Source organism: Patella vulgata, chromosome 1 (assembly GCF_932274485.2).
Source record: "Patella vulgata chromosome 1, xgPatVulg1.2, whole genome shotgun sequence".
NCBI classification, from domain to species: domain Eukaryota; kingdom Metazoa; phylum Mollusca; class Gastropoda; family Patellidae; genus Patella; species Patella vulgata.
The window spans coordinates 40,946,864-40,972,576 of NC_065879.2; the positions used below are offsets into that span (position 1 = coordinate 40,946,864).

General features: G+C 35.1%; 1 protein-coding gene and 1 long non-coding RNA gene across 5 annotated transcripts; one reads left to right on the top strand and one right to left on the bottom strand.

The window, feature by feature from the left end:
* Window positions 1–53: 53 nt before the first annotated feature.
* Window positions 54–25,177, top strand: LOC126808592 (uncharacterized). 4 transcript variants are annotated; one of them, XM_056098294.1, is made up of 8 exons: window positions 54–93; window positions 11,255–11,306; window positions 16,898–17,079; window positions 17,483–17,506; window positions 17,906–17,932; window positions 18,267–19,965; window positions 20,178–20,301; window positions 21,044–25,177. In XM_056098294.1, exons 3-8 carry the CDS (start codon window positions 16,917–16,919, stop codon window positions 21,524–21,526), a joined length of 2,520 nt encoding a protein of 839 aa, XP_055954269.1. In that variant the 5' UTR covers window positions 54–93; window positions 11,255–11,306; window positions 16,898–16,916; the 3' UTR covers window positions 21,527–25,177. The 4 variants fall into 4 exon arrangements, with proteins under 4 accessions (XP_055954269.1, XP_050389373.1, XP_050389377.1 ...); XM_050533416.1 differs by lacking the exon at window positions 54–93 and adding an exon at window positions 15,742–15,933; XM_050533420.2 differs by lacking the exons at window positions 54–93; window positions 17,483–17,506 and adding an exon at window positions 15,742–15,933.
* LOC126808594 (uncharacterized) lies at window positions 8,255–11,257 on the bottom strand. Its single transcript, XR_007674694.1, has 2 exons — window positions 8,782–11,257; window positions 8,255–8,600 (listed from the first exon to the last, which is right to left on the bottom strand). It is a non-coding gene; the product is annotated as an uncharacterized LOC126808594 (long non-coding RNA).
* Window positions 25,178–25,713: the final 536 nt, after the last annotated feature.

The window sequence follows — 25,713 nt, forward strand, 5'->3', positions numbered from 1 at the left end:
CATAGTTAGAGCAACCCATAACAATAATTTATGGGTATAAATTTCAGTCTTCACCGCTTGTATTTCTCAGTCGAGGTTTTCATAGAGTTTGCAGTCAAAAACGCACAATACTGGATCTTCAATGAGTTACTTTCTATTTTTCACTCGGCAACCGGCTGCAGATTTCACTCGGCCAACTTCGGTTACTCCTCTACACCAAACCATGTTTCCAAACAGAGTTATCTTTCCGTGACCCGCAAATTATATTTTTAACAATGAGTTGAATTCTATAGGAGGTGTTGGAACTCCCGCAAACAGTGCCGGTGGTGCAAGTAAGTTATAAAAATAAATACAACTGACAAAAGGTTAAGGACCACCTTAAAGTAAAACAAGACAGGAATATTTGGTCATTTAAGTAATAGATATTTTTTAATTGAGGATTTCGAAAAATATAGGAGTCCATTAGATGATCTGGTCAGGAAAAGGATGAGGATTACAGACAAGAGTAGTGATAACCATCGTCATGTGTATCCCTCTCTCACTTGGAGAGAGAGAGAGAAATGGGGTTTAACGTCCACTCGACTAACATATGGTTCAATTTTATTTCCATAATTCGCTTGCGCGTAGGGATCTTTAGCTGTGGGAGGAAACCCACGAGGTTGGACAGGCGACCCTACTCCTTGTCACGTACAACCGGGGATTCGAAACCACGCCAGTTGACTCAATGACAGACTTTATGATACAGCGCGCGCACGCTAACCATTCAGCCATCCAACCCCCCCCCCCTCTCTCACTTGGATCACGTCCTCAACACCTCTTGTTTGATTAGTACCATGGTACCAAAGGAACCTGACACTATTCTTCTTGGAGTGGCAAGACTTATGCTGGAAGTATTTTGTGATGGATATTACATGGTTCCAAATAAAAACCATCTGAATTTATTGTTGATGGTTAAATATCAAACAGACCTCATTTTAAACGGTGGTGCTTATCTTTTTGACACACATAATTTTTACCGTACTACTGCTCAAAAGCTTTTAATTTTGTTTTAAAATTCTGTTAATTCGTTGATAAATCACGTTATTCTATTCTCTAGTCATGGTAGTCAGTTAAACTTGAAACCTGTATGTTTAAGTTGTAACCACTGTAAAAAGGATGGCTGTAGAAGAATCATGTTCGTTCTGAATCTAAATGTAAAACCTATTCCCCCCCCCCCCTCCCCAGCCGCTGATCAACAGAAATGAGCAAAGTGAACCTGGGCACTAAACAATATTCAGAATACAAGTTATTTAGAAGTTTATTTTGTTTGTGGCTTGATAAATACAAGAGAACACTTTTCAAGACGTCGTCAGAAATGAACTGTGAAAAAACTTGTATTTAATACACCGGTATATTAGTCATGGTTTATTCAATACAGTTACTAAATGCAGCTTTAACAAACTACATTTTTTAATGGTTTATTTACAGAGAAGAAATGGGAAACATTACCAGGCTGCCAGACACGCCCCATTGATAACAAAGGTCTGCCTGCTGCCGCTGTACACAAAACACCCAACCCAGAACCAATCGATGCCACAAAATTGCCGCTAGCAGAAAAAATTCGACGACTTTCAATGTTTTTACGAAGTGAAAAAAAAGTAATCAATGAAATTATGGTGAGGTTTTATTTATTAAAGATACATTATGGGAGATGGAGATAAGATAACGAGTTAGCAGTTCTCACTATAATAGTTAAAAACTACATAATGTAAAGGGAATTTGCTGAAAATGTCAGTCAAATTGGTCCACTATGAACCGAAAACTAAGCGGATGAAAGTTTCGCCTAGCCTCGAAACTAATAGTCTCGATTGTCTATTGTTGTGATTTAATTATCAATGAGCGATAGCAGCATATAGAATTGTAATCCAGTCGACATCGAAGGCTAGCCTTGACATCGGGAGTTTATTATGGTCTGGATAAGTTAATTAATGTCTAATTAATAATTTAGATAAGATTTCAGGCCTAAAGAAAGACCTGAAATTGACAGGTTTAGCTCTTGCATAATGCATGTTTAATATTTTTCACAATAATCTCATTAAAAACACAGATTCTGCTTTATTTTTATTTTTATTCAAGCATGTATTACGTATAAAATTCTTTTATTTGCCCATCTACATAAGACCAGTTGGGCGAGTTTGGGTGGTCGAAGCGTTAATGCGTCATTACCCGCTTGTACGTGACAAGGAGTAGGGTCGTCTGTTCAACCTCGTGCGTTTTCTCCATGTCCTCAGGGTTTCCTTCCACTGCTAAAGACCCCTAATGAAATAAAATGAACTATATGTTAGTCCCGAAATGACCTAGTGTCGAGTGAACAATAAAGCCCATTTTCCTCTCTTTCCCATTAAATCCTATTTTATTTCATTTTAGTTGTTTGAGAATTCTCTGATGAGTTGTAAAGTTGGAATTAGACCAGATTTTTTGATCGATGGCATGGTACAAGGAAAGAACGGATCCTTTTTCACTGGCCGACTTAATCTGGGTGGTGTGTTCCTAGCCAGAGCTATCGGCATCAACAAGAAAGAAATCAAACTGTCATGTTTCAAGAAGGCGTTGGAACTTTATCGTACCCTTCCTGTCACTGAAATTTTGAACCAGGATGATATGACCCCAAAAGTTATCAAGGAGAAACTGGAGAATTTCAACTCGACCGTTGCTAAGATGGAGAAAGAAACAATTGCAGAGTTACCCCCACCATCTATTTTGAAACAGATCCAAGATATTCTAACCAATCCTAAATATGCTTCAACCAATTCAGTCAGCAAAATGGAGTTGGCGGCCTCTGTGGCTAAATGTCGAGTCCGTTGTCGATATGATGTAGAGAGTTGTAAAGCTGAATCAGGGAAAGTTTATCATAAGGGAATGTACTTTATTGACAACATACTACAAGGTGCAGGTGTTTCAGTTTCCAAAAAAACTGCTAAGTCATTGTGTTATAATATGGTGGTTGAACGACTGACCACCATGAATGTTGAACATGGCAACATCTTAGATGGTGACGAACAGTCTGTCATAACAGAAGCAGAAGCACAGGTTCAGAGCACTTTGGTAAAGGCAGCACCAAATCCTAGGGCATTTGATCTCCGTGAACAGTTTGTCAAAATGAACGAACTTAGCAGTGCCACGCATCCTGCATCCATCATTACTGTCTTGGATAGAATTTTCAACGATGAAAAATTGACGCCCATTTGTCTGTACCGTCGTAGCATGAACACAGAAATAGAAAAGGAGAAAATTTTCTGTAACCTCTATCTAGCTGGTCATCTCATCATGATTGGTGAAGCAGAGAACCGAACAGATGCCCAAGCAGACGCTTACTCTAAAGCCCGATAGGTTTCACGAACTGTGACCCCGAGTTCATCCTCCCCCAACACAGTAAACTTCAACCACACGACCAAGCAGCAACAGATGTTATCGACTTTCGTGTCAAGGGCAACTGCATTTTGGAAGATAACTGTTCGAATCTTCATCGCTTACAATGGACCCGAAAACCTATATCAACACTACCAGCCAAGGATATCGTTGTCTTTGAGGACGTCAGTTGGATAGTAGATCGTAAAGTTCAAGGTTTCTATATTTTACAACATTCATGTTTTGTCAACAATATGTTGTTGGAATGGGAGTTTTTTGACAATGATGATCGTGTATTCAGGTAAGTTGCCTTAAGGCCTAGTCTGGTCTCCCGGCCACAATCTTAAGGCCTAGTCTTGTGTCTTCCGGTCTCAACTGTAAGGCTTAGTCTTGTATCTTCTGGCCTCAACTGTAAGGCCTAGTCTTGTGTCTCTTAAGACCTAGTCTTGAATCTCTTAAGACCTACTGTAGTCTTGCGTCTTCCGGCTTTAACTGTAAGACCTAGGCTGTGTTTCCTGGCCTTAGCCTTCAAGCCAGAATTTCATATTTTCTATGAAAGTCAAAACATAATTATTTCTATGTCTTTTGCTCAATAGGTTATCAACTCACTATTATACGACTATGGGCATTATTTCCCACCCTTAAAAATCATTGACACAGGAAATAATAACACAATTACCTCCCTTGTTTTCCTATTGCCTCCATGCATTAGCTATCTTCAAATGTTGGAATTCGAAAATGATAATTTTGCCAATTTCGCAGCTGGCAATAGTGAATTATAGGATTAATAGGATTATTCTTTAACAAGGTAGGACTGTGTATGGATACCATCTATTTTAAGGCTTTATTTTAATAAATTTTAAAAATATAACTTAACAAATATGAAATTGTAGCTTTAAGATCTAGTCTTGTCCCATTGATCAAAATTTTGAAATGTTCAGTTTGCTTGTTACTCTTCTTTTGTTTTTAGGGGTGGTTGAGTGGTCCAAGCTCATAAGATCTTTCATTGAGTCAAACCTCCTGGGTGTCAGTCCAAAAATGTTGGTTTGTTTTGTGTGAGTGTTAATCCCCATTTCTCTCTTTTTTTACTTTAAGATGTCAGATGAAGATACAGAAGGAAGATGTTGGAACCGAACCTGCAGTGTCTCTTAGTAAGATAGGCTCTAGAAATTTTGCAGCAGCTGATATCTTGTTTAAGCTCTACGAAACACAACCAGTCATAGAGGTAAGTTATTCTATTGAATACTTGAATTAGCTTTAGGGCTATGGATTCCTGAGCTAAATAGGGCCTACATTATATAAAGATAGGTTGCCAGGCAACTAAACATACGCCCACAGCAGCTAAATCGTCCGAGCGGTCGACAAGAGTTGTCGTATATTTGTTCTTTTGTAGGTAATTAGGGGGCATTTAATAGACAACTTCATACAGATGACATTATAATTTTCGTCGTTTGAGGGTTCACAAGGTTCTAAAAACTAAAACAAGGGCTGTAACTCAGGAAGTAATCTACAGAAATTATTGAAATTCGACAGACTTTTTCGTTTTACTAATTCAAATAATACATATCAATTTCATACAGATCGGATGATAACTTTTGTCGTTCGAACGTTCACAAGATTCAACAAAGTAGAACAAGGGCCATAACTCTAGAAGTAATTGACAGAAATTGCTGACATTCAATAGGCTTCTTCATTTCACTAATTTAAATGATGCATATGAATTTCATACAGATTGGGTGATAACTTTTGTCGTTCAAGCGTTCACAAGATTCAACAATGTGAAACAAGGGCCATAACTCTAGATGTAATTAACGGAAATTTGCTGAAACTCAATAGGCTTGTTCGTTTTACTAATTTAAACGATACCTTTAAATTTCATACAGATCGTATAATAACTTTTGTCGTTAAAGCAACCACAAGGTACAACAAAGTGAAACAAGGGCCATAACTCATGGCGTAATTAAAGGAAATTGCTGAACTTCAATAGGATACTTCGTTTCACTAATTTAGATCATGCATATCAATTTCAAACAGATCGGATGATAACTGTTGTCATTAGAGCATTCACAAGATTCAACAAAGTGAAACAAGGGCCATAACTCTAGATGATTAACGGAAATTGCTGAAATTCAATAGGCTTCTTTGTTTTACTAATTTAAATGATGCATATAAATTTCATACAGATCGGTTGATAACTTTTGTCGTTTGAGCGTTCACAAGGTTCAATAACATGAAACAAGGGCCATAACTCTAGACGTAATAAACGGAAATTGCTGAAATTCAATAGGCTTCTTCGTTTCACTAATTTAAATAATGCATGTAAATTTCAGAAAGATCGGATGATAACTTTTGGAGTTAGAGCGTTCACAAGGTTCAATAAAGTGAAACAAGGGCCATAACTCTAGGCGTAATAAACAGAAATTGTTGAAATTCAATAGGCTTCTTCGTTTCACTAACATAAATATTGCATATAAATTTCACAAAGATCGTATGTTAACTTTTGGCATTAGAGCGTTCACAAGGCTTCTTCATCTCACTAATGAAAACAACATATATCAATTTTAAAACAATTGGATGATAACTTTTGGCGTTAGAGCGTTCACAAGAAATTGTGGACGATGGACCGACGGACGTACCGACAGACGGACGGACGGGGGCGACGGCAATATACGTCCACATTTCAGTGTGGGCGTATAAAAACCAATTTAGCCAAGCATTGCATTTCTACACCCTTTCACTGAAGCAACGTTCCTGTCCCTTGAGCAGGGTTATCCTGTGACAACACCAGAAGATTGATATATGGGTGGGCTGGTCTAGTGGTCTAATGCATGCCCTTTAGATCATAAGATATGTCCTTGAATCAATTTGAGCCAAGCTTGTATGTGACAAGGAGTAGAATCTCATGTCCAGTATCGTGCATTTTTTTCCCGTTCCGTCAACATGCTGCCAATGGCTATACAAGGGACCTTTTTTCTTGTCCAGTCCATCTTGCCCTTGCAACAAGACGAAAAAAGGCTGGAAAAACCTGATGAACTTCATTGGCCAGATTAAAAACAGATTCTTATCAATGAGCCAGTGTCCTACACACCGAGTCAGAACCCACCGAGCCAGCGGTTTACCCACAGAGGTGGGTCTTTACCCACTGAGACATTGTCTTACCAACTGAGCTGGTGGCTTAACCCCTGAGCCGATGGCTTATCCAAAGAGCTGGCACCTCATGTACTGAGCCACCTTGGTTTTCGTTCTGCTCTTGTATTGCACATAAAAATGCCTTCCTGGCTAGGCACAGATTTGACCTTTAATTGATGAATGCCATTATTTAAAGTTAACCTAGATATCATGTCTTAGTAAATCGTTTTTCATTCCAGGTTTCTGCTTACACTAAACCTGATCAAGCGATAGAATCTGTCAGTTTTGATACGTTGCTTAAAGAAGCGGAGGTGTTGAAGAAAGCTGCCGAGGATGCAGGAGATAACGTCACAGCTACTACAGCTGAGGGAACTGATTCAGAAACTGAGACCAGTGACACAGATGTTGAAATGAAGGAAGAAGTAACAGATTCACAGGCTAAGAAGAAATATCCTAGAAAACCAGGCACGACTAGACGAATTCATAAAAGTTAAAATGCTAAAAGATCTACTGTTTGGACCTGCTTTCCCTCATCATATCACACGCCAGATTAACGGCTTACTGTATAACCTCCCCGTTCCAGTTCGCTTTATAAATCATTCCACTAGAAATCAGATGTACACCATTGTAACGCAAAGTATGTCACCGATCAAAATTGTCGCATTTCTCAAAGCCAACGGTGGACAGTCTGGTCGCTTTCGTTTAGTCGACAAATCAGAACTTCCGACACATAAGGACATTTTACCAGAACTTAAAAGTAGGGAAATTTTAACTAAGATCAAATCCAAATTTTAGTAGAAATTTCAATTTTGATTGGCTAAGCACTAAAACCAATCAAATTGTTGGCTTTTTTTTGCTAATAAATATAAGTGCTAGTCTAATGTCTTGTCTTAATTACATCTTCAACAGTATGGTTTTGTTTCTAATTTAAAATCCAAATATTTGTCTAAAGTCTTTACCAGTTGAGTGGTCTGATGTATGCTTTAGATCATAAGGTCTGTCATTGATTCAAGTGCCATGGTTTGTTTTGAAGGTACTTCCAACCTTATTTGTCTTATTTTCGCCAGTCATGTTTGGACCGTTTTGACTGACTTGCAGTGAAATTGACCAACTGGAGAATACTAGTAGATCATAAGGTCTGTCTAAAGTTTAGACAAATATTTGGATTTTAAACTAGATTTATAAGGGGCATTTTAAAGGGGCATTGGCGCCATTGGGTAAGATTAGATAAGAGCTGACAGTTCTCGCTATAATAGTTCAACAATAAATAATAGAAACAGAAAATGCTGAAATTTCAGTCAGATTGCTTTGCTCTGAACCGAGATATAGGTGATTCAGTTTTAGGCTACAGAGCCAATTTTCTGAAAGGTAACCTTTTCTGTGGTTCAAGTATCTGATGTGAGAATCTGGGCCCTGTTTCTCGAAATCTTAACAGTGGGAATGCAGTCGACCCTACTCTTGGAAACGAAGCTAAGCCTCTTCACTAAATGACAGACCTTATTATCCAACACGAATGCATTATCATTTGACTCCACCCCCTCCCCTGCAGTGACACATGAATGTTGTGACCAATAACCACTTTCCTGTCTTAAGGCCTTTGAAAACAGTATTCCTCATTATTAATTTGTCCCAACTAATCATGGTTCATGAATGCGTGTTCTCGATATGTTGACACTTCTACGATGGTGGGTGACTACGAGTCATGAGTGAAATAATCTTATTTCGTTTAATCTGTTATACTAATATAGAGAAAATACAATTTACATTTTATGGATATAACTTTTATGGATATAACTGTTACAACAAATAACACATCTACACAAATTTTTAAGTTGACCTCATTTCAATCAAAGTAAATACATGTACCCGTAAGTATTGTTTATATTCGCGTTACGTTTGGTAGTGGAACAGTGACACTGACATATTGTACATCGTTGACTTCAGGGTTAGGCTTGTTGTCTTCCAAAGTTAGGTTAACATCTTCCACTACACTGCAAAGTCAGTAACATCATCAAGCTAACCTTTGCTAAAAGGTTAATGTTAATAACATCCACCAATTAGTCTATACACTAAACACAAGACCTGCAGCATTCAATCTCTGTGATCTGTAAATAATTAATAAAAAAACATATGAACTTACTTCAAATTTACACACTATAACTTATTACATAAACTTTATGTAGATAAGGAAAGTGAATTTTGAGATGCACTCCAATGACAAGTAGTTGATTTACATAAAAATTTACAAAAATAAGAACTGTTAATGAAAATAATAAACTGATTTACCTCAAGATAGATAATTGGAAATATTTTCTATACTTTTCTTCTGAAAAATGAAAGGGCGTAGTTTTATTATAAAACAAGGAACATGTACTACAAAAACATATAATTATTAATGTACCCCCTCGCCAACACATACATTTGGAATTCATTTAATATAGTTAACTAAAAAAAATGTTAAAATCACAATTAATTATGATACCACAATTACAGGCTGGTAAAATCAACACAAAGCTCATACATTAGATTATAATAACCAGAATCGACTTTAAACTGATGTCTCTCACATATCAATGCCATAACTCTTGCAGTAATCATCAGATCTCGCTGAAAATCAATAGGCGTCTTGTCTCATGACCTTAAACACTGTGTATAAATTTAAAGTCAATGGGATTTTAACTTTAGCCTCTAGAGTGTTCACAAGATTTTTCAAAGTGATCAAGGGCCATAACTCTGGTAGTAATTATCGGATATCGCTGAAAATCATTAGGCTTCTTCGTCTCATGACCTTACACACTGTGTAACAATTTGGAGTCCATTGGATATTAACTTTAGCCTCTAGAGCGTTCACAAGATTTATCAAAGTGATCAAGGGCTATAACTCTGGCAGTAAATATCAGATATTAACTTTAGTCTCTAGAGCGTTCACAAGAAATTGTGGACGACGGACGTATAAAAATAAAAACAAAGTTTAAAAGAATCAACTTAATTAACAAAAACAATAATTAAACAATCAAAAACTAAACAGATAAATCAAATTCAAACGGAACAAATAAAGCAAAGAAAAGGAAAAAAGCAGTTCATTACCATTCTACATTAAAAAAATAAAGGAAATCAACTTGCGAAAAAAACTTTCATAAAATAAGAGTAAAGTAACACTAATGTTAATACTTTTTTAACGACACTACTTGGGCTCCCGGCACCCCTACACCCAAGCCTATCCACACCACAACAAAGGTCCATTTCATTGATTTTTTTCAATTTAATGGTCAAAGCCATCAAAAAAAAAAACCAACCCATTTAAAACACTGAGAAAATAATTTCAAATTCTACCTTTATAATCAAGAAATATAAACTTTAAATATGTAATATGTAATTCAGATCTAATTTTCCATCAAAATCAATGTAAATGGACCTATGTTGACCAGATAAGCAAATTACATTGATACTAACTTCAGACTTTACAATTTTGTATAGAATTCGAACATTAAATGATCATGCGACCGAACCTCCAGCATGAGGTCCCTAACAATATCTATTTAAGAATAACAGAAACCATAAATTAAAGGCGTTTTTAGGACCTGAGCTTCGACCATATTAGATAGTAAAAGCTTAATTGATTCTATTAGTTAAGTATAATATTTGAAATTAGATCTATAATATATAATTATGATTTTAATAAATCTTAGCTGACAATAACGTGCGGATTTCATTCAGTTTTAAAATTGGTACTATATAGAGCCTAGCCAGTATAGCGATTCTGAAGGGAAAATACCGCTTATGACTCATGACGTCACTCAAATATGACAGAAAAGCACTTATTTTGGTGCCATCCCACGCATTGACTGGTATATAGAGCGTTTTGATCATTTGAAACTTTGAGTTTGACCTGAAACCCTATTAATTAATAAATAGGTAATATTAATAAAACAATACTACTAGGCCTATTTATTAGTATTTAGAATATATATCATATGTAGGCCTACATACACTGTCATACAGTGCCTTTATTTACAAGTTACATCTGATTTATTAACTGATTATCAGACTTATCCATTTGTGTGTATCTCATTGATCATTCTCAGGCTCAAGTTATACTCCTGACAAGTCCACGAGTCACGATACTGTGACCCCCTGTTGGTTGCTGTTGTACTTACTTGTAGTTAAACTGTCACTACTACAACTTAAGGGGTATAAATAAAATGCTTGAAATGAAGTCGGACTAGGTAGATATCTAGGCCTAATTATAATGTAGACTTGTTTTCATATCGATTACCCGACGCCAAGACCACTTCTACTGTACTAGCACTAATTTCAATGTAGGCTACTTAGTTAGTAGTCTTACCCCAAAAGTTAGAAAAGACTTCGTCAGCAAAAAAAATTATTTACAATCGGTACATCTATGATTAAGATTTGATTTATGCAGTTTTAGTCAAATACTAGCCTACTATAAAGTAACAAACTTCATTTACATTACCCAGGTCAGAAAATCTCCTCAGAAAATAAAAGACAACTGTTAAGTGTTTGTAGCCCAATAAATATAAGAAGCTGACGCCGTTAAAAACAGTGTTAGCCTAAACATCAGAATATTGCGCCAAAAGCAAACCAGTTAAAAATATAATTTGCGGGTCACGGAAAGATAATTCTGTTTGGAAACATGGTTTGGTGTAGAGGAGTAACCGAAGTTGGCCGAGTGAAATCTGCAGCCGGTTGCCGAGTGAAAAATAGAAAGTAACTCATTGAAGATCCATTATTGTGCGTCAAAAACGCACTTTCTGAAGATGCAAGATAAATATTTAGTGACAGTCGTAGTAAGTTACAAAAGAACTGGTAGTTTAGTTTGGTTTTTATTTCATAGAAATAATTGTTTAGCCTCTTTTTACATGAAATCAGGCTGCAAATGTCGCAAACTTAAAGCCAGAACAACAAAGGCCCACAGAAGAGAACAAGCCACAAGGAAATAAATAGACTAGAAGATCCAGTCTCTTGTAATTAATTAGTTCCGTCACACAGGCATTTGAAGGAATTCAAATAAAACTTCTTACTACTGCTTGACTATATATTACAGTATATAGAAGGTTTCTCACTGGCCATGTTGTTTTAATGCGTTCATGACATTTCGTCTGCTTTAATCTCACAATACTCACTAGTTCTAACACTTCCTGTCATTTTTATTGCCAACAAAGACTTTATTTTATCATTACACACCTTCCAATGTAATTAAATTGGATATTTTACAGCATTATTAATTACGAATCAAACGTGAAGCGTGATCACTTGGCTGTTCGTATCTTGGTTCCTTTCAATATTCGCGCGTATCGCATCGTAACTTCCTGAATTATGGCCCTCTATTGTACAAAAAAATCATGTTTTTAGATTGCGGTCCCTGTAGAGGTCACAATTTTTATGCGATTAAAAAAAACCATGTGAATATATCACCATTACACATCCGATTTTGATGAAACTTAAAACATATCTTTATTTCCCAAAGATCTCAGTCTCTTTTGATTTTTGCACATTTCAGACCATAACTTTCTGGATTATTGCCGCTGATTGTACAAAAAATCCTGTTTGTTTTTAGCTTGTTGTCTATTCATCTCTTGCAAAATGTGGGCGTATCCTGCCTGGCAGCCGCTGGTTGTTTTAAGGGGTTGTAGTGAGGGGTCGCATATTTTGCTGACGAAATGTCAACATATCCTCTGTCTTAACTTAAAGACTTTGTTCCAATCCACAAAAGAAATTCCAATTAAAGATAAAGGGATGTTAAAGTGCCACCATCTTGTTGACTTGTTACTTACTACTGCATGTAACTACTAACGTACTGTCTGAACCGTCATAAATTTTAAACAGATTTCTTCGATTATGAACAAACTACTAACTTTGGTTATTATAAACTTACCTGTGTGTTTGAAATTACCTCCGGTTAAATAAAATCCATTGTACAACTAAATATCCCAGCGAATAAAAAAAGTTCTCTCTTGTAAAATTGAACTCATCACAAACTTGGACATCAAGAAATACAAAAATGGAAGCTAATATCATCACTTGTCGAGATAGATCATTTCTTATAATGGGGTCGCAGCAAGTCTTGTCTATCGTAACAGAGTTTGGCTCTTTTACGACAGTTCAAATTTTGTGTATGAATAAGCTATTGCTTTCAGACCCAGTGATGAGTTTGGGCATCTACAAACATAAGTATGCCCGTAGTCCGTTATTTTGTTTCCGTCTTGTATTCATTATTTGGTTACAGAGTTGGGTGGGATTATTTCTTTGGAACACAGGTGCAGAACACAAAAACGACATTCGTTTTACAGGCCTTGAATCTCACCCTCGAATATCTTTCATATTTCCTGATGAACTTACTCACTCCTGTCAATTAACCTTGGTGCCTGCTGTAGCCGAGGTAAATCCGTAAATGCTGATGTATTTTAAATTTGCCTCGGCAAAATTAATAGCCGTGGCCATTGAATCATTGAATAGGTATATGACATTATTTTTTTTTTATAAATACCAAAAATTATTATCAACAAATCATACCGCACATCGGTTTAATTAATTTCATGTATTTCTATTTCTCTTCAAATATTATTTCTGTTGTGCAAAAACTGTTCAGAATTTTATAATCGTGCGTCTCGGTAACACATTTAATTTCTGAAAATCCGAAATTCACAGGGCAATGTAGCCATACAATTGTACTCCCAGTTATTAGCTATATATCAATCACAAGTACAACACCATTGCCGCTCTTTGTACGCAAATTGTTTAAAAGTATGTAATACGAAGGTTGTGGACCCTCTAGAGGTCACAATTTTTATTCTAAATTAATGAAACTTGAAATGTATGTTCATGACCCAAAGATCTCGGTTCCTTTCGATATTCGCGCATATCGGACCATATCTTCCTGGATTATGGGCCCTGATTGTACAAAAAATTACATTATTTTTATACGCCCACATTTTCATGTGGACGTATATTGTCGTCGCCCCTGTCCGTCCGGATGTCCGTCCGTCCACAATTTGTTTGTGTACTCTCTACAGGTCACAGTTCTTGTCCGATTTTGACGAAACTTGAAATATAGCTTTATCCAAAAAAAATCTCGGCTGCTTTCGATATTGGCATGTATCGGATCAAAACTTCATGGATTAATGGCCCCTATTTGTACGAAAAATCACGTTTTTAGCTTGTGGACCCTATAGAGGTCACAATTTTAATCCGATTTTGTTGAAACTTGAAATGTAAGTTTATAACCCAAAGATCTCAGTTCCTTTCGATATTCGCGCATATTGGACTGTAACTTCCTGAATTATGGCCCCTGTTTGTACGAAAAATCGCGTTTTTAGCTTGTGGACCCTATAGAAGTCATAATTATTATCCGATTTAAAAAACCGTATTATTATATCACCGTTACACCCTAAGGACGACTGAGTTCGAATTTCATGAAAATCGGCCCAAAATTGACAGACAAAATGGCCGCCGTTCGTTCTCAAATAGCGTAAAAATATGGTATATCAAAGTTGTGGACCCTATAGAGGTCACAATTTTTATCCGATTTTGTTGAATCTTGAAATGTAAGTTTATAACCCAAAGATCTCAGTTCCTTTCGATATTCGCGCATATCGGACCTTAACTTCCTGAATTATGGTCCCTGATTGTACGAAAAATCGCGTTTTTAGCTTGTGGACCCTATATAGGTCATAATTTTTATCAGATTTAAAAAAACGTATTATTATGTCACCGTTACACCCTAAGGACGACGGAGTTCGAATTTCGTGAAAATTGGCCCAAAATTGACAGACAAAATGACCGCCGTTCGTTTTCAAATAACGTAAAAATATGGTATATCAAGGTTGTGGACCCTATAGAGGTCACAATTTTGATCCGATTTTGATGAAAATTGAAATACATATTAATAACCCAAAGATCTTGGTTCCTTTCGATATTCGCACATATTGGATCATAACTTCCTGAATTCTGGCCCTTGATTGTATGAAAAAATCACTTCTTTTTTGGAGCTTGTTCTCTGTCCATCTCGTGCAAAATGTGGGCGTATCTTGCATGGCAACCGCTTGTTTTTAGCTTGTTCTCTGTCCATCCCTTGCAAAATGTGGGCGTATCTTGCATGACAACCGCTTGTTCATATTTTTTGTGATAATCATAAAACTTTGAAAATGGACTAATAACCACAGAGCATTGGAATATGATCAATTAAAATTATGAAATAAAGTGTGTTTATTTATAAATGTTACAGTTGTTAGCCACAAAGTTGCGTATAATTGACAGGGATGTAATATAGTTTATAAAAATATATATAAAATACACAGGGTATTTACAATTATGGGGTGATGATGTGAAAAGCAATATTATATTTACGAGTATTTTTATAATAGGTGATATATTCATTGCACGTGAATGAAATTTAGTAGACTGACAATCAGTTGTTTCCAAATTAATGTTATTGTCTTCAGTTGGCCAAACTCAAACGATCTAAAGAGGTTATGCGCTGTTTTGATTACAACACACGTGATTGTCAAAATTTGTCAAACTTAACCCCCCTTCAACATAATACGATGGTTTAGCTCATCATGTGACATGTGTAATGTTGTGATGGACACAGTCGAAAATACAAGCAAAAACATTGACATTTCAAGAGAGAACTTTTTTTTTTCGTTGGATATTTAATTGTGCAATGGATTTTATTCAACCGGAGGTGATTTAAAACACATAGGCAAGTTTTTAATAACAATTATTCAGTAGTTTGTTCACAATCAAAGAAATCTGTTTATAATTTACCTTGGTTCAGACAGTAGTCCAAATACATGCAATGATGACCATATTATCTTCCAACTCAAAATAGTCAAACTTGTGATCTACTCAAAATACAAGTATTATCATGTAAACAAATTTTTAATTTTCATCTATGACTCTTAATCTGACAGAACTGATAACAAAGACCTTCTGATGACCATCAAAACATTCTTCACATTACACTAATGAGCTAAGGATTAATTCCAAATAAAGCCTACTCTTAATATATTATCTAGCTTACCCAACGTGTTCCATTTTGAAGTTTAATTTAGCATCTGTATATATCTTCAAATTGAAATTGTGAATTTTTTACATATATACTATTCTACAAATTTATTCTTTCATTTTTTGTTTTATGTGTACATCATTTATTTATTTCTAACTCAAGTAATTTTTGCTACATGTATTATATTATTAATGATATTATTTATCCTTTTCTAGGTTTGAAGCTTCCTCTTTATTTGACCAATTCTTCAATTTGAATAGTAGAATTGATACAAATCAATTCAAGAACTTGTTTAATCAGTTCTTCATAATAAACCAGCTGAAAGACTGTGGCGGTGTATGTGTTAAATATAACACAAGCCGTTGTATTTGTAACGAGAATTTGTAACTTTTGTGACTGTAAAACAGGTAAAATGTCCCCCCTCTGGGAGGATCAATATTACATAAAAACTTCTATTTTTTTATGAACAATATTTTCATTTTAGGATATTTCGTTTTATTTATAACACGAGAAAAGCAAATTTTTGATTTCTAGGCTTCCCAGTTGTCTTCATGTTCTGTCTGGAAAGAGGCACTCAGCATTTTGCTATTATTAATCTTCATAATGTGAAGATTAATGTTCTGTTCCTAAAAATTTAACACCAGTTTTACACAACTTTTAACAATAAATTATTTGTAAATATTGCTTGAATAGACAAATTTTGTATTTAATTTTAAAATAATGTTATCTGGAAACAAATTTTATGCAAATTAAAAAAATTGATTTTGGAAATGTTATCTATACATGTAGCTGCATAGTGCATAATAAGGCTAGTTGTGTGTCTATTTTGTCGCTATCAGACAGACCTTTTTCAAATTTTTGAATCAGCTTTTGCTGTTGTAATTCCATTAACTATTTTGAAAATTAAATTCCATTTTGCGAAAGTTGTTTTACTTTGACTAATGTTTAGTGCTTGTGACTCGTTGATGACTGTACCTACAGGTATGATTAAGAAATTAACTATCCTGTATAAGTTGATTATGTAAAAAGTTTGAGCAAAAGTAGAATATTTCTAATATGAAATATCATCTGCATTTCTTAATTGTGATAATAATTAAGAATGCAAATTTTGTAATCAGTGAGAGTATGCAAAAATGTAACAAAGATTTGTTAACTGTGTGAAGTTCAAACTCTTCAAACAATTTTAGAAGAAAATAACAGATTTTGAATGAGTACCTCTATTAATATCAAAAGCATATCAAATCTTATTATTTATAACTTTGTTATAAAAGTTATTTACCGGTACTTGACTGAATATTTTTTTCAAAATAAAACCATTATTGTCTATTGTCTCTGCTTCCTGCTATTTAATCATTTTTTATATCAATAAAGGTAGTGAGTGATCTGAAATATGAATTCCTTTCATGGAGGAAGGGGCAGAGGTATGCAACTGGGTGGCAGTCATGGTGCTGGCCGTAGTAGAGGGATAAGCAATGCTCGTCTAAATACTTATGGCGTAAATAGTTTGGCTGGACAGGGAGGCTATCGTATGGTTCCACGCAGAGCAAGAGAAGGTAAAAATACTACCGTAATATCTACGACATATATGCATGTAGGTGTACTGTCCTTAAACTGGTAGCACATTATTTCGGTCCCGCTACCTTTCCTATCAATCTGACGTGAAACAGAATAATTGCAATCCTTGAACTTACAGGGACAAAATGTTATTTTGTAGAGACTGACATCATATTTTGAACTTCCAGAGCTGATTTTATCTGACATTCTTAGAAAAAAAGACATTTTATATTTGAGGTACATGTACAGATGTATGGTTCTTCTCATCCATGTATGAATGAAGAAATAACTGTTAAAATTTAAATTATTGAATGTTTGTTTTGTAGAATTTCTGATTATTTCAAATTACTTGGGATGACCATTTTCAAAAATGCGTAAATTATATATTTGTCTTGTTTTTAGCTCCTGAATATGAAGATTATTCAGGTTAGTTTGACTTTCTAGAGTATGGTATCTGGAGTTTGATAACAATCAGTTTGATAATTAACTTGAAATATTAATAATATATTTTTCGATAATCAGTTTTGATATGCCCACTTTTTAATGTGGTTATATATTATAAGTTTTAGTGATTCTTTAGCCCATGATGTTTAGTCTGATGTGATGAATTGTAGCATGTTCTTCAAATGGTTATGCATAAATGTTACACAGGAACGAGTTAGAAAATCTCTGAAAATACAATATAATGTGTAAGACATTTCTACATAACATTTTGGAACAATATAACAAATCTGGCAAAACCCAGATCAACATACGTTTTTTGATTTAATATAATAAACAATCATTAAATGTTAACAAAATATGATATTTATTTATCTACTTCAGGTTATGAAGATGATCTGGGCTATGCAGGTAAAATATATGATTATATTTAACATTTCTCTATTTAAAACAAATAGATATGTGTGAAATATTGTATGTAAAAAGCAGGTTATAGTTGCTATAACAATAGCTATAAATTCATACCTCCCAAAATGATCTGGTTGATGTTGAGTGGATGTTACCCTACACTATCTCATAATGAAATATATTTGGTTCAATGTTATCTTGATCCTGTTACAACCAAATGGTGAATTACTTTACGACTAACATTTCCAAATCTGTGTGACTTTCAACACTGTCTCAGTCTTATTTGTGCAATACATAAATATCTGACTAATTGACCAAGCTCACTTTTAATTTGAAGGTAAACGACCAATTGATGAGTTGGATCCTATGGGTGTTAAAAGACAGAGAACATCATCTGTACAGATGATGAATATGATGATACAAGATTCCCAGAGGGAGTTGGCCAACTTAACATTCAATAACACATCTCGTCATGGTGGAGATCACTTAAGTCAAGTATTGAACAAACAGCAAATGTTACTGGAGATGCAGTCAGAGATGATAGCTGGAATGGGGGATGGTGAGGAGCCGTATGGTAGAATAGGTGGACGACAGATTAAGAGCGATTACGATAATCCATACATGAATGTTCAAGGAGCTTCTTCCGGCATGCATGGTCCGAAACGGGGCATGATGGCAGACCACGGACGAACACCATTAGGAAGGATAAGAGATGACTTAGGGAGTGGAACAAGGGCAAGAGGTCGTGGTGCAATGGCGATGAGCACTATGGGCGTGGTGCCCAAAAGTTCCATGCTTGGTATGAGTAGGGACACCATGGGAAGCAGGAGCAGGGGTCCTATGAGAGGAACGGGTGGAAACTCCATGAGTGCTAGGGGTATGAAAAGTAGGCGTGGTAATGAAATAAATCCTATTAGAATGAGAGGTGGTTATCAATCTAGAGGTCAGATGTATAATAACCGTATGGATAAAGAAGAATATGACATGTATGATTTCTACAATCCTTATCTAGATTATGAATATGGGGAATCTTATGGGGCTGCGACTCCGGCACCAGAGTATTACGTCAGCATTGAAGGCAAACTAAATAATTTCATAAAGATTTTGTTCGAGTATGTCGATTTAAAAGCTCCTGTTCAAGCTATTGAAACTACAAGACATGATAACACAGATTTTGTCAAAATTCGTACTGAATATCTCGTCACTGAAGATTTAGACAAGGATCCTTATATTGATGGGCATTTGAAAATGAATGGTGTTGTTTTAGCTCGAAAACAAGGCTACACAAAGCATCAGGTGAAGGATGAAGTTTATGCTGAGGCCATGTACAACCTACTGACAAAGTCAGTCAGTGAAATATTCTCCATTTCCAATAAATTGTATAAAAAAATGCCAGACGAAATTAAAAGTTTATCAAAGGATAAAGCGAATCCCGGCAAAAGAGATCACAAATTTATTTTATCGCGTTTGAAAGGCTTAGTTACCACACTGAGGGAAGAGTTTCCAGAAACTTATGGTCGTGGATCAAAAGAAAATTTAATTCATGAGATTGATGTAGCATGTGGTAATTGTGATGCAGGAATCACTCTCGTCTTTAAGAAGAACGGTGATTCTATTACTTGTGATTTATATGCTGATGATTTGATGTTAGGAAGTGGAGAAGAGGCTGATAAACGAGCAGCTACAAGAAATGCTTATCGAAACTCCAAAAGACTTTTGATGAATTGGAATAATCCTGTTGATAGAATTATAAGAGAAAATAAACGTCTGCAAGATGTCAAAATTATGGATCCATCTATTCTGGATGTACAATATAAAGGCAGAAATCATGAGAGAGGATCAAATTTAAACCTTTTAAAGACAACTTGTGCTGATACATATGCTACTGATATTTTAAACAAACGAGATGTAATAGCCTATGAACATGCTGATGAACCGAGTACCATGCCATATAAAGTTCTAGAAGATACAGCTTGTTCCAACCGTATGTTACTGGAGTTTGTAACATATTGTGCTAATGAAGGTGGACCAACAAGGTATGATATTTATGCAGTTTGGTTGGTTAATCTATAATTTTTAGCTCTAACTAGTCTAACTGGCTGCCTAGATCTGATACATGTAGTGTGTCCTTAGTCTTTTCATAGCATCTACATGTACTAAGAGTGCTGCTTTTCATATATGTATTCAAAATGGCTGCTCAAGAAATCTATGAAATATATTTTCATTTTAAATGTTGTCTTTTATTTAGGTGTTTGATATTTCTACAAGGAGACTTGATTGCAGATGCAATGGGTTTCAACAGAATTAAAGCTAAAGCTAATGCTGCTAATAAAGCCATCCATTATTTACGTACAAACTGTACAGTTATCCAGGTAATCACAGTTATATTTAAACAGACATTATGCAACAGCTAAATCTGATTATTGCAGGTCTTTCATTGGGCTCTTGGGGACAGAATGGAATTTACTGACTTATGGCCAACCATATCAAAAGTGAAAGTATGTAAATTTGCATAAAAAGTACCACACGGTGGCTAATTGGGTAAGACGCTGGCTTGCTAGTCTGGAGGTCACGTGTTCGATCCCTGCATTGGCAGAGAAAGTTCATTGGGATTCTCGACTGGTTTCCCCTTGTCAGTGGTGCCGGACGGAGGGCCTGACAAGGACAGCTGTCTAGTTGTTCGGATGGGATGAAAAACCGAGGTCCCATGTATACTTTAGCATGCACTTAAAAGATCCCCTGGCAGTTGGAATTTGGTATAAGAGTCGGCTATAGTTCAGCTGTCCAGGCATAATTCTCCTCATAGCACAATGTATGGCATATGCCTGTCTTCATTAGCCCAATCGAGGCAGAACATTAGGTCAATAAACCCCATTTCAGTTCATTTCATTTATACCACATTGCTTCAATCAATTGAACAAGATTAGGAGTGAGGTTTCTAAGGGTCTTCCATTACAGGTAACCAGATCCAAATATAGAAATGAGATTACTCCTTTCAAAAAGGACTTAAACTTAAAATTTGTAAAACTGGCATATCTTTTGAATGGCATAAAAAAAAACTTTGGTGGTTCCTTCAACATGATCATTATTTATTGGGGTTTTTTTTTATTTCAGACCAGTGCTAGAGATTATACAAATATAACGTTATCCTTTTCCGAGGCCAAAGAAAAGGCCCTGTTGCTAAAAGCTGATGAACCAGAATTAGCTAGAGATTGGGATCTCTCTAACTATCCTGAACCTGTTAGTGATGATTCTAAACCTGATGACCTCTCACCTTGGGTTGATCAGGTTTTGGAAAATATTGTTGCAGATTTCAGTAAAACAGAGGGTCTTGAAGAACTCATATTTGACAAAGATTTTCCAAGGTTCCATATTCTGCGATTGAAAGAACTGAGTAAGAAATATCCAATTCATGTGGTCATAAAGAAAGGCGATGATAAGGCAGCAAGGACAAACTGTTCAGTGGTTCAAAAATCTTTTCTCAAAAAATCGTCTCCCATAGATGTAGTCAACTTGTTGAAAAAATTAAATAACAAAAGTGGTCGGTTTAAGTTAATACAATGGAAGGATGAAAATGGTACTATTGTTAAATGTTAAAAGTTTTATAACAACTAACTATATTGTTGGTTGGGTTCCATATTTCTTGAGATCTATATGACTTCCGGTCAGAAATAATTAGTTACTAACACCCCAAAAAAACACTTTAATATCTTCAAATTATAAAAATTTTGCCATTATTCTGTTACACTCCAGGAATTTTTTTTTCTGTTCCTTATTGCTGTTAAAAAGAATCCTACCAACAATAAATGATTTCTTGGGGTATATCATTTTATGTTATCCTTTTTTATTCTTGTATTACATTATATAATCAATGCTCAAACAATTACCTTGTCTGGAAAATAAATTGACAGAATTCTTCCTAGTGCTGAATAAAACAGTATTTAGTAGTTTTTCTCCCGCTAGCAGCTCATATCTTTTAAAGTCTGTGTAAATGCTTATTAATCTAAATATTTATTGTATGTTTGATGAAAGATTGTTACTTGATGTATCACTGAACCTCCTATCACACACAGCAATCATAAAATGATCACATAGATTGTGTTCTAAACAATTCATTATATTTTATTTACACAATAGTTGTTTTCCCCCCATCAAAGTCTTCATCTTATAAATGGCGAATTTATCAGATGTTGTATTTTTTTTTTTTTTTTTTCAAATGGTAAATGTTAAAGATTTTACTTCAAGATGTGAAGTTGTACATTTGTCACAATAGTTGTTTCCCCTCCATCAAAGTCTTCATCTTATAAATGGTGAATTTATCAGATGTTACAGTTTTGTATTTTTCAAATGGTAAATGTTTAAGATGTGAAGGTGTAGATTTTCTATATATGCTGAGCGAAGGTATACTGCTAAGCTGTCATAAATTTCTTTGTGCATCATGTAATATATTTCACATTGAATAGTTGTATAGATATAGATGATGTACATCTAATTATAATGTGTAATATAAGAACATTATGTTATCTTTATATTTGTACATTCTTCTTCATACTTCGTGAATAGATCTCTGGCCTAAATGGCCACCATATTCAAACATTAGTATACTTTTTTGCAATCTGATTGAAACACAGATCCTATTTCGTTCCTTTTTTTTATAGTTCAAAATTTTGTTTTACTTGTCTTTACTACACTAGGATCTGGAAGAGTTGCTATATAACCCACGTTCTGGATGATGTGAGGGATTCGCCAATGAAATGGTGAGTTGCAAGTAACTGTGGGTAACCCACTAGAAACATCAACGCTGATTGGTTAATCAAATGTCTGACATCATAGGGTCAAAAACCACTCGTATGACCTCTGACAGGACCTCCCACTACAACTGGTCAGATCTTCATGTAGTAGAGGCCATAGAAAGTATAAAAAAACTAAACGAAATATAGATCTGTATTTTAATCAGATTGACTGTTTTGTAATGCGGCTCTACACCGTTTTACATCTGTCATACACACAAAGACTAAATAAAATTTGTCAATTTTTATACGCCCACATGGAAATGTGGACGTATATTGCCGTCGCCCCCTTCTGTCGTCCACAATTTCTTGTAAACGCTCTGACTCCAATAGTTATTATCCGATTGTTTTAAAATTTATAAATGTGGTTTACATTAGCGAGATGAGGAAGCCTTTTTAATTTCAATAATTTCTGTTCATTACTTCTAGAGTTATGGCCCTTGTTTCACTTTGTTGCACTTTGTGAACACTCTAACCTCTAAAGTTATCTGCCGATCAGTATGAAATTTTTATGTGTCATTTAAGTTCGTAAAAAGAACAATTGTATTGAATTTGAGCAATTTCGGTTTATTATGTCTAGAATTATGGCTCCGTTTCACTTTATTGACCCTTGTGAACGCTCTAATGCCGAAAGTTATCATCAGATCTTTGTGAAAATTATATGCATTATTAAAATTAGTGAAACCATGAAGCCTTTTGAATTTCAGCAATTTACAATAATTACTTCTAGAGTAATGGCCCTTGTTTCACTTTGTTCAACCTTGTTAATGCTCGATTAATGAAAGTTATCATCCAATATGTATGAAATTTATATGCATCCTTTAAATTTGTGAAATGGAGGTCTATTGAATTTTAGCAATTTCTGTTAATAATTTCTAGAGTTATGGCTCTTGTTTTACTTTGTGAACCTTGTGAACGTTTGAATGACAAAAGTGACCATCCGATCTGTATGAAATTCATATGCATTATTTAAATTAGTAAAACGAAAAAGCCGGTCAAATTTAAACAATTTCTGTAGACTACTTCCAGAGAGTTGAGGCCCTTGTTTCAGTTTGTAGAACCTTGTGAACCCTCAAACTACATAAATTATATTCTGATCTGTATGGAACTGTCTTGTAAAGGCCCCCAATTTACTTCCAAAGGAATAAATATGCGACAACACCTGTCGACCGCTCGGGACAATTTAGCTGCTGTGGTCGTATGTTTTGTTGCCTGGCAGCCTATCTTATTAAATGGAAGCATAATCAATCCTTAACAAAATTCTCCAAGTATACTTCGTGTTTTCGACTAAAATCGTTGATTCAGGACTTAAAAATGTTGGTCAACTAGTTTAGTGTCTGTTCTCAAGCCGAGCTATACTAACTGTAGACAGTCTAAATTTGGTATGGTATTTGGATAGACAGAGATGATGTAGATCTATTTATAATGTTTAATATCAGAACATCATGTTATCGTTAAATTTGTTTTGTAAATTATAAGTGTAATTTGCCTGCTTCAAAAGCCAAATAAAACATGAATGATAAATTTTGTTTTTTATATGAACTATTGTAAATATTCACAAATATGACAAATACGGGTTCAAACTACATGTAAACCCTAGATTGTTGTCTCAGTGAGGAAGTGTTTATTCAGTCTGATCTGACAAATATAACAAGGTCCCGTTATATTGGCATGCACGTAAATGAACCCTTGAGATTGGGAAATTTAGTCAATATCCTGGCTTTTGACTGTCATTGCTGGGAGCAAATTCTTGTGAACCAGAGGATCAGAAATGGGAGTCACTGGGACAGAATTTTGAGATCTGCCTGTTTTGTGCGAGTTAACAGAAAATTTGTAGTCTGTTGCCTCACGCACTAGTGGTACTACTAACTGGGCGGTTGACTATAACCATGAATATAATAGATGATATGTAATTAAGATTTTAATCTTTTGGGACTGGTCCTAAATTTCCTGGCAATGGCATTTGAGTTCATCGATGGGAGCAAATTCTTGTGAACGAGAGGATAAAAAATAGGACCGAATCTGGAGGCCTACGTTTTAATTCCGTCTGTTTTGTGAGACTAACTTGCCTGTTTTGTGAGAGTTGACAGAATATTGACACCCCACTCACTAGTGCTAAGTACTACTAACTGGGTGATTGACAATGAATATAGATTTGTATCCAGGATTTTCCAAAATCATTCATGCTCATCTAATATTGATTTGACATGAAAAGAACAATTTAATGGCCATCTTTCATATCAATTTCCCTTATTTATGATTACCAGTTTGTAGGTTCAATTCATTTGTCACCAAATTATTTCTTCAACTGATCATAAATTATGGTCTGTCAAGTGGCATGGTTTCAATCCCACACTTGTAGGTGACAAGTGCCCGTTTCCCTCTGATTTAGGTCAAAATAAAGTGTTGATCTGATGTAAGTGTTGTTATGATTAATAAATCTTCAATTTTGCATTTTTACTATTTCTGCTTTCGTTTGTTTGACCATGAAAACAAAATCTCTATTTTCAATATTGAAATAATTTACATACCGGTAAGTAAAATACTACATGTAGAAAGATTTTCATCTGGCGTAACAGTTAACATCAGATCAACTCCCTCTGGTTTCAAAAAATCAAAATCGCTGACGTGTTCAGGACAGCAAATAAGGAAGTTATATATGGCCAAAAAAAAAACACAACACAGTTTATATGGAAATACAATCACTGGTTTATAAGTATAGAACGACGTTTCGACAAATATTCTCTTATCGTTATCAAGCATTTGTGCTTGATAACGATAAGAGAATACTTGTCGAAACGTATGCTTGATAACGATAAGAGAATACTTGTCGAAACGTCGTGCTATACTTATAAACCAGTGATTGTATTTCCATATAAACTGTGTTGTGTTTTTTTAATGTGTTCAATCGCTAAATGTCACTCAAGGATTATATATGGCCAAGGCATAATCTGAACAGAGGACACATTATATACTTGCAAAGATTCTGAATGC

Coding starts and splice junctions, on each gene's coding strand:
- LOC126808592 (XM_056098294.1), top strand. CDS start 16,917: ATGAATTCCTTTCATGGAGGAAGGGGCAGAGGTATGCAACTGGGTGGC. Junction 19,966..20,177: donor AATGAAGGTGGACCAACAAG/GTATGATATTTA, acceptor TCTTTTATTTAG/GTGTTTGATATTTCTACAAG. Junction 20,302..21,043: donor CAAACTGTACAGTTATCCAG/GTAATCACAGTT, acceptor TTTTTATTTCAG/ACCAGTGCTAGAGATTATAC.